This window comes from Equus przewalskii, chromosome 15, assembly GCF_037783145.1.
Source record: "Equus przewalskii isolate Varuska chromosome 15, EquPr2, whole genome shotgun sequence".
Lineage (NCBI taxonomy): Eukaryota > Metazoa > Chordata > Mammalia > Perissodactyla > Equidae > Equus > Equus przewalskii.
In genome coordinates this window covers 40,280,014-40,289,512 of record NC_091845.1, presented here as the reverse complement: position 1 = coordinate 40,289,512, position 9,499 = coordinate 40,280,014, and the positions used below count along the sequence as shown (strand labels likewise).

General features: G+C 54.2%; 1 protein-coding gene across 1 annotated transcript; it reads left to right on the top strand.

The window, feature by feature from the left end:
* The first annotated feature begins 5,361 nt into the window (after positions 1 to 5,361).
* Positions 5,362 to 7,299, top strand: LOC139076155 (protegrin-2-like). The gene is made up of 4 exons (XM_070577126.1): positions 5,362 to 5,585; positions 6,227 to 6,334; positions 6,476 to 6,547; positions 7,152 to 7,299. The coding sequence occupies exons 1-4, from the start codon at positions 5,388 to 5,390 to the stop codon at positions 7,239 to 7,241; spliced, it is 468 nt and encodes a 155-aa protein (XP_070433227.1). The 5' UTR covers positions 5,362 to 5,387; the 3' UTR covers positions 7,242 to 7,299.
* The last annotated feature ends 2,200 nt before the right edge of the window (positions 7,300 to 9,499 follow it).

Genomic DNA, 9,499 nt, shown 5'->3' with positions numbered 1-9,499 from the left:
CCGAGTGGTTAAGTTTGAGCACTCTGTTTAGGCAGCCCAGGGTTTGGCTGGCTCTGATCCTGGGAGCGGACACGGCATTGCTCATCAAGCCATGCTGAGGTGGTGTCCCACATAGCACAACCAGAGGCACTCAGAACTGGAATATACAACTATGTACTGGGGTGCTTTGGAGAGAAGAACACAGAAAAAAAAAAGAAAGATTGGCAACAGATGATAGCTCAGGTGTCAATCTTAAAAAAACATAACAAAAAAACCCAAATGGGGCCAAAGTGTTCCTCTGTGAGTGAAAAACTCTAAGTCCTTTCAACAATTGAGGGCCCCCCCCCCGAACAAACTCAAGTAACCTGGAACAAAACCCCTAAAACAAAGGTAAACAAACAAAAGGAAAAGTAAGATTCCAGTCAGTCAATTGAGGAAACTCAACAAAAGGACGTCCATTCCAAACCCAAACAAATGGAGCCCAGAGGGCTGCCATGTAGCAGTTATTTCTGGTCAGTCCTCTTGGAAAAGGCTAGTGCAAGGCAAAAACAAAAACTGCCAGCTGCCGAAAGAGACATCTTCCAAAGTCCCGAACCTAGTTCCTTCCACCACCAAAGCAAAAGCACTGTGGGCCAATTATGTCTGGTCATCAGCCCATCACCTGGGGCTGTCCCTGAGAAGGGGCTCCGGCAGCTGCAGGACAGCTTCCAAGGGAGGCCTTTAGCCAGAGGCTGGTGTACCACAGGCAAGACATCCACTTGGGACATTGTCCTATCTGGGTTGGCAAATTGATACCTAACCTGAAGTGAGTTCACTTACCCGTTCCACAGCAAGCCAATCTCTGACACCGTGTGTAGTGGAAGAAAGCAGGAATTTATTATTGCAAAGTGCTGAGCAAGGAGAATGGGTAGCTAATGCCGTAATCCCAAACTCCTTCATTCTCAGTTTCAATGCTGTGGCCTCTGCCACCCTCCTTTCTGAGTTCTTGTGAGGGAGGGGCAGGATAGGTCACACCTGAAGTAGAGTGGCATCGCCACCACAGCTTAACTGTCATCTCAGGGCTGCATATCTGCATGATCAGCTGTGTGAGGTTCCAACTCAGTCTATCCATGACCCAGGTGATGTGACCTGGCCCTTGGCATCCAATCCTGAGAGCGACAAAAGGGATGGAAGGAGGGTGGGGCACTGGGACATTGAGGGGCATGGGAAAGCCTGGTCTGGGTCGAGGCGGAGTGCAGAGAGGGACATCATCCCAGTCCTGGCCTCCTCCGGGGGTTCTGCTGCAGGGGAGTACAGGGGAAGGAGGACCCTGGCCAGCTCTGAGCTGAGATTGGACTGGGTTGAGCCAATGTGGCTACTGAGCACTTGAAATGGGGTTAGGATGACTGAGGAAATGATTTTTAATTTAACTAAGTTTAATTAATTTGGATTAAAATGTAAATTGCCACCTGTGCTTGTGGCTACAGTATTGGACAACAGAGGGGCCTAATTGCATTAGAGCAGAAATGACTAAGTCCGATGGGCAGGGAACAGTGAGAGGAAAGCTGGTTGGGGCTGGGGTCAGGGGGAGACAAAGGAGGAGGCAGAGTGCTGTGCTGTGGGTCGGGGGTCATGGAGCAGGAGGGGAGCAGCGGGCAGCCTGGCACACAGTCCCCGGACACCCGGAGGCACAGAATGCGGAGGGGCACAGGCTTCAGGAATCACTGACAAGGGGAGAGGCTGGGAACGGGGGACAGCTCAGGGCAAGGTTACCAGGCCAGCAGGAGGGCCTGCCAGGGCGGGAAGTTGGAGGTCTCATCTTCTTCCTTGTGGCAAGTGTGGGGATGGGAAACATGGATTATGCAACGGGCCCCAGGCCCTGGATGGTTATTGCTACGCAGGCCAGGGTGTGGCTGCTTTGGCCTTTCCCAGGAGAATACACATTTCGAATTGACACCCCCAACCCACCACCCAGGGGAAGACAGATGGGCCCTGTGAACTGACAGCTGGTCTATAACCAGGTCTCCCCCTTATGGCTGGACAGAGACCCACCTCCCCGGACACAATGTCCCAGGCCCCTCTTGGGAATCACTCCAGGAAACAGGCATATTGACTGGAAATTACCCATCCCCGCCTGATGCTGTGTAGTTCTTCTTTTGACAAATGTTTTCTGAACCTGGTTCTAGACCTGCTGGCTGCTGCCCTTACTCACCTGGGCTCCTCTGAGGAGAGAGCCCAGTGCCCAGTCATGAGAGGGGGCCAAGAGGACAAGGGTCCTGTGGAGCCTGAAGGCTGAACGGAACGCAAGGTCTGGTCCTTGGGAGCCCCTGTCTGAGGGGCAGACATAGTTGTTACATTTGGGAAGCCCGTGGCCTGAGGGAAGGTGCAGTGCCGCCATTGGGAAGCTGGAAAGAAGGGACGAATGGGGGAATCCCCGTGTAAGGTGGCCACCCAGGCCTCCATGACCCTTGTGTGCAGAGACAGGTTGTCCCACCCTGGGGACAAGCCTGGCAGATGAACCCAGCCTGAGAGGGAAGGTGGGGTTGGGGAGCCGGCTCCCATCCTGGTGTCGGGTGGGGGGTGCATCACAGAGGACGCCAGCAGGGGTGACACTGGGGCCAACTTCCTGGAGAGGCTGTTTCTGAGTAGAAATGTGGCAGGGCCTGGAGCAGTGGGCAGAGTCGTTGGCAAGGAGACAGGGCACAGCTCTCCTGTGTGCATGTGTCTGTCGGGGGACACTTGGGCCTGAGCCATGCCAGAGCAAGAAGACCTGACTGTGACTTCACTCAGGAAAATGCCCTGGGAGTGCAGGACTTGATGGTGAATGTGTCCTTTCTCACTCATTTGTCCCCATGCAAACCCTGCCGGGCATGTAATTCCCATCCTTCAGATGAAGACATCGAGGCCAGAAAAGCAAAGCCGATTGTTCAAAGTGACACAGCTAAACAAGGATGGGGCTTGGGTGCCCCCGTTCCAGGTCTCCTGGCGGTCCAATCCTTCAGGAGAAAGAAAGGTGGAAGTGGAACTGTGGGGTCTGGGCAGACCTTGTGGTTAGTGCCCTCTATCACACAGGACATAAGCACACCTGTCCATGACTATGCATCTGACTTCATTACACTGCTGTCCATGGGGTTGGAGTTTCTGTCTACAAGTTTACACAGGAAAACTGGCTCAGGGATGGGAGGCAACTTGCCAGAAGTACATGTTGAGCCACCTCTGCTGTCAGGGTCATGCTGGGGCATGACCTTCGTTTGGCTGCTTTGCAGAGTTGAAAGTCCATCTGGGTCTTCTGTCGGGGTGGGCTGTCTGCTTGGGTAGTCCATGAGCACGAGCTGCGTGTCAGCCGTTTCCGCACACTCATTGCTGCTCTAGTCCTCACAGCCCTCCAGGCAGACCTCAGGGACACATTTGAGGGCAGAGTTGGCGCAGGCAGGTTGAGTAACGTGCCCAAGAACGAAAAACTGATCAGTGAGCCCGTTGGGCTGTCTTCCATCAGATTGCTTCCCTCTGCTCCCTGGAGGAACTCATGGGGTGTGGCCTACGTGTCCACTTGTCCAGGGTGGGGAGGGAGATCCCCGCAGTGGTTGGCCTTGGGAGCCTTCCCCTCCGGCCCCCAGCACTAGGATTGGAGATCCTGTAATAAAATGTTTGTCTTAAGCTGCCCCTGAAGTCTCCTCCTTAGAGCCTCATTTCTTTCACGTTGCTCCTGAAAATATAAACCAAGAGTCCAAAGTGTCCTTGGGGACCATCTTGTGTGAAGCCCTCAGTTTAGAGGATTCTGATGTCCTGAGGGAGGGCAGCTCTTGCTGAGTCACCCAAATTCCCTACCTCCTGGCTCCTGTTTGCTTCTGAAGTATTAACCCAGGAGCTCACGTTCACAATGCACTGACATCATCCTGAGCCCACACCACACTGTGCTTGATCTTCCCAATCATTCTATGAACTGGACACTGCAATTATCACCTGTGTTTTAAAGATGAAGAAACTGTGGCACAGAGTGGATAAACATTCCCTAAGACCGCATAGCAGGTCTCGGCAGGGATGAGCCTGGACCCCAGGCAGCCAGGTGCAGGAGCCTGAGTTCTGTGACTGCCAAGTGCTGGGCTTCCTGGCATGCTGAGTGTGGACTCTGGGCACAGGGAGGGACAGTGGCTTGCCCACAGAGACAGAGGCTGAGGATGGATAGGGTGCTCCCTGAGAGGATGACCACGCTGTCTGCATAGTCCTCCCTTTCAGACAAGCGGACCATCCTGACGAAGTCATCTGAGGGGCGAGCAGGCCTGAGGGGTTGGGTGCCTCAGCCAGGCAGCCATTGGCTCTTCAGGCTCCAGGACTTTGCACAGGGAGCTGGAGAGGGAAGGGAGAGAAGGGAGGTGGGTCCTGTTTCAGGTGAAGGAGGGACTCTGGAATGCGGGAGGGAGCTGCAGCATCTGCTAATCTGTGGAAGGCCTCCCAGAGCCCTCAGCAGCCTCTGTGGACCAAGTTTCTTGACCAGACTGTGACAGGAGCTGGGTCCATCTCTCAAGTCTTGGAGAAGGAGCCAGCAGGGAGGCAGGAGGGAAACCAGGAGAGTAGTACCAGGGACATGGGGCAAGGGACAGCTTCAGGAGGAGAGAGGATCAGTAGAGCTTGAACAGGAAGAGACAAGGCTTGAGAGAGGCCATGCGGTCCAGTGAGGACAGACAACCTGCAATGGCCTTGAGTGAGAGAGAGAGAAGAAGTGGGTCAGTGAGTGTGGATGACCCTTCCTCAGGCTGGGTTGAGGGGCCAGGGCACAGGCCACATCTGGTAGTGAGCTGGAGACATTTTAAGACTGAGAAAGGCAGTGGAGAAGAATCCAGGAGAGGGGACAGATGGTGCTGAGCCTCTGAACTGGCTGAGAGCTGGGTCCAGAACAGGATGGTGTGGCCTTGAAAGTCTCCTTTGGAACTGGCTGGGTGGGTGAGGCTCTAGATGAGGGGGGTTACTGTTATTCACTCATCAGCTATGAACTGAGCGCCTATTGGTGTCAAGTACTGCCTAGAGGTGGAGATTTAGTGGTGAATACACAATATTACCCTGATTCTTGAGAAGGCCCTGGTGGGGAGGGGAGAAGGATGTAGGATATGCGCCTGACTCTCTTCCTCTCTTGGAGAACTCAACCCTCTTAATCAATCCTGGCTATGACGCTCCCCAGTGTGGCCCAAGGGAGGCCAAGACCTTGTCAGGGAGATGGAGAAACCACTTCTTCACTTGTACATAAGGTAGACCTCGCCCACTGTCTGTAAGCCCCATGAGGCAACAGCAGAGGCTGAGGAAAAACAAGGCCACATCCTGGGAGGGGCCAGTGATGGGGTGGGTCAAGAAGGCTCCTGATTGGACCTTTGCATCATCCCCAGGCTGGGCATAAAGGAGGGTCTGTGGGTTAGAAGGATGCAGATTTGGGAAGCATGGAGACCCAGAGGGACAGTTGTTCCCTGGGTAGATGGTCACTGTTGCTACTGCTACTGGGCCTGGTGATCCCTCTGGCCACCACTCAGGCCCTCAGCTACAAGGAGGCCGTGCTCCGTGCCGTGGATGGCCTCAACCAGCGGTCCTCAGATGAGAATCTCTACCGCCTCCTGGAGCTGGACCCGCTGCCCAAGGGAGTGAGCCTGGGAGGGGGCCGTGGGGAGGGAAGGTCTGCTCTGGCCACACTGTCTCTCCCTTTGCTCAGGCTGTCCCTCCTGTCAGGAAGGCACTTCTCCCTTTAAGTGTGGTCCCACATCTCCACGAAACCTTCTCAGAGCTGTGTCCCCTCTCAGCATGAGAGCTTCCTGCCTTAGATCTCTACTGTGGGAAGAGGTCCCCCCACTCACAACCACATTCAGCCTTCAGGGACATGTAGGTCCAGGGACAGGAGTGGGGTCTTTGACTTGAGGCTGTGACTTCTCTGCTTTATGTCTCCTCTGCACGCTGCTGTCTCCCACACAGGGAAGGGTTTTGCTGAGCCTTGAGGTTCCAGTGACAATGTCTTTTCCTCCAGGACGACCCTGATTTCCCTCGGCCCCCTCAGATGGGGAGGTGCTCCTCGTCAGAGCTTGTCTGAGGTCCACTCGGGCTCTCTGTTTGCTTGTCGAGGGCAGGAATGGGCTCTGTCCTCCCCACTTAGTACCCCAGCACCAAGCCCAGTGCCAGACACACACTAGGGGCTGTTGAAAGGCTCCACTTTGGGCGGAGGGCAGGGAGACGGACCAGAGAAGGCAAGCATGAGCCTGAGCCCGGTCTCCACACTTTCTCCCCTGACCAGGACGAGGCCCCAGACACCCCAAAGCCTGTGAGCTTCACGGTCAAGGAGACTGTGTGCCCCAGGACAACGCAGCAGCCACTGGAGCAGTGTGACTTCAAGGAGAATGGGGTGAGGTTGGGGCCTGTGGGATTAGGGGCACATCTAAGGAGGTGAACAAGAGGCCTCCAGAGAATATTTCTAGCCTTTGGGGTGAGGTTGGGAGGTTATGACACGGGGGTTCCAGTGTGACCTGGAGCCTCCTCTTCTCAGCTGGTGAAACAGTGTGTGGGGACAGTCATCCTGGACCCGGTTAAGGCCTCCGTTGACATCGGTTGTGATGAGGTGAGTGGCTCATTCTGGATTGCAACTGCTGGTGGGGAGGCGATCTTTGGAACATTCTATGGACCAATTACCCACTGCCCCATCAGGGCAGAGAAAGCCCCTCCCACCCTGGGCTCCTCCCTCCACCTGAGCCCCAGGTCTCAGGACTGGCTCTGCAATTCCTTAGAGCAGCAGTTCTCAAAATGTGGACCTTACCTGGGAGCTATCAGAAACGAAACTTCTCAGGCCCCACCACACCTGCTGAGTCAGCTCTGGAGTGGGGCCCCCCAATTTGTGCTTTAACAAGCCCCCAGGGATTCTGATTCCTGCTGAAGTTTGAGAGACACTGACTTGGAGCAATGAGCTTTGAGCCCATGCTCCTGTCCTGGCTTTGCTGGGTAGGCTGAGTGACCCTGGGAAGCCCCTTGTCATCTCCAGGCCTCGGTTTCCTCACCTGTTTGTGGGTGTTGGTTTTCAACCACACGTTCCTAAGGTGACAGCCAGAAGGTGAACTGGGCCCCTAGTCTCCTGGCGTGTCCTATGAAGGAGTGTGTCTAGGTGGGAAAGGTCTTGTCTCGACTAGGGTCCAACCCCCACAAGAAGCCTCTCTCCTCCTGGTTCACAGCCCCAACGTGTCAAGAGACTCGGCTGGCGGCCTCCTGGTGGACACTTTCTGATGATTCATCTTCTTCGACCTAAGAAGCTTTTCACCTAGAATCGGCTTGCCCTGGCTTGGGCTTCTGGACTCTGAAAAATAAATTATGTGAAAGCCACTTCCTCCAGGCTTCAGTTTCACTTGTCTTGCCTTCTCCCACTTCCTGCCACCAACTGAGGCTTTAACTCTGGGAGGCCCTATGTGCATGCATGTGTGTGTATGTGTGTATGTGTGTATGTGTGTGTGTGTGTGCGTGCTTTCACAAAACACAGACATGGGTTGAGGCAGCTGTTCCATCCAGCAGGGCCAAGAGTCCAGGACAGCGTCTCCATTCTCAGGGTCCCTCTCTATGTCCTTCACGTACCTCCTGCCTCCCTCTTGAACACCCAGTGGGACTTGAGATCCACTGTGTGTGCAGGCTTGGTGGGGATGCCGCGGAGCTGGTCCTGCTTACGTGGAGGTGGCAGTCGAGGGTGCGGCCAAGCATTCTGTTACACACTCACAGACATGCCGAGCAGTTTCATGGCTGACTGGGTTCTAAGGTCAGCCTGCTGGTACAGAGCCCGCAAAGTTCCAATTCCCTTGAAAATCTTAACTCTGGAAAAGCCCACCACTCCTGGCCTTTCTTCTGGCATTGAGACACATTACCGTTTCTTTGGCTGGGTAGCAGATATAAGATATGGCCTTGTCTTTAGAGATTGAATGGTACACAGATTTTGTACCATTAAATCAAGAATCCTGGGGGGCTGGCCTCGTGGCAGAGTGGTTAAGTTCACGCGCTCTGCTTCGGCAGCCCAGGGTTTTGCTGGTTCGGATCCTGGGTGCAGACATGGCACCACTCATCAAGCCAAGCTGAGGTGGCATCTCACATACCACAGTCAGAAGGACCCACAACTAAAAATATGCAACTATGTACCGGGGGGATCTGGGGAGAAAAAGGGAAAATAAAATCTTTAAAAAACGAAAACAAAAAACAAGAATCCTGCGCAGCAAGGTGAGGAGCTGTGGCAAAGAGAGACATGCAGAGTGACACACAGGTCACATCTCCGTGACACTGTGCATTTCAGACACTGCCCATGTCCTGCCCACTCACCATTGTTAGCTGACCTGAAAAACCTGTGGCTCTTTGCAGTGGGACAGACTGGAAGTACCTGGGGAGTTGGTGCTCCAGGGAGCAGCCTCAACCAACGATAGGTCCGAGTTGGTGGAAAAATATCTTCCCTTCCTCACTCCTGGGGTGGACCCACTCCAAGATGTGTCCCCAGCTGGGTCGTGCCCCTGTTGCCCACAGCAAGGACCTGTCCGTGAACACCTCCTCTTCTGACCTCTGTTCCTGCCCTGTCTCACTCCTCCACGCTCCTGCTGGTGCTTTCTGTGATTGCCTCCCAACTAACTACTTCCACTTGAATCCTTGTCTGAGGGCTGCTGCTGGGTCGTGCCCCTGTTGCCCACAGCAAGGACCTGTCCGTGAACACCTCCTCTTCTGACCTCTGTTCCTGCCCTGTCTCACTCCTCCACGCTCCTGCTGGTGCTTTCTGTGATTGCCTCCCAACTAACTACTTCCACTTGAATCCTTGTTTGAGGGCTGCTGCTGGGTCAACCTAAAGAAGGACGCAGACACCCCTCTCTGAGAGGGACAGAGGGCAGGACTCACGTCCTGTTCACTCTGTTGTCTGTCGTGCTTGCTTCTTCTTGGTGAGCAGGGGCAGCTGATTTCAGGCAGGTTTGAGCAAACTAAGATGCTTCTCGCTCTGTGTCATCAGGAACCCAGGGGGCGGTGTTGTGTCAGTGCCAGAGGATACTGGCTATCTAGAGCCAAATATTAAGTTTTCAGGATCTTCTTGAGCTGGTTGTTAAAATCTTGGTAGTTTGAAATCGATCAGGTTGAGATTATTTACACCATGGAAATCAGCAAGCACTACAAATCAGCCCCCACTGCTGGCATGTGTCTGCCCAAACTGAGAGAGGGATCACTCATCAGGCTGATAGGGGCCTAGCCTCATCACGTCCATTTCCAATTTCCTCCCAAGATTGTGCATCCTGCTACTATGGGAACCCTCCTATTCCCTGGGCCTGCCTTGTCCTTTGGTATTCTACAGGGATGTTGGGCTGACGTCCCTTGCCATGTACCAGGCTGTCAGCATGCATACGTGACCACTGGTGTCACGAAGGGGATGCTTACAGTTTTTCCATCTCAACCCTTGATCAGGTCATAACCAGTCTCTGGCAGGGAGGTCTGCAGGCCTTGTCAGTGCCCTCTAAAATGATTGACTGGCGACAGTGCCTGCTGCACAACTATGATAACTTCTTATCCATGG

What these genes read in the sequence shown, in the direction of transcription:
- LOC139076155 (XM_070577126.1), top strand. Translation starts at nt 5,388, where the DNA reads ATGGAGACCCAGAGGGACAGTTGTTCCCTGGGTAGATGGTCACTGTTG. An exon ending in GTGACTTCAAGGAGAATGGG is followed by an intron (nt 6,335 to 6,475) that starts GTGAGGTTGGGG and finishes TCCTCTTCTCAG; the next exon opens with CTGGTGAAACAGTGTGTGGG. An exon ending in TTGACATCGGTTGTGATGAG is followed by an intron (nt 6,548 to 7,151) that starts GTGAGTGGCTCA and finishes CCTGGTTCACAG; the next exon opens with CCCCAACGTGTCAAGAGACT.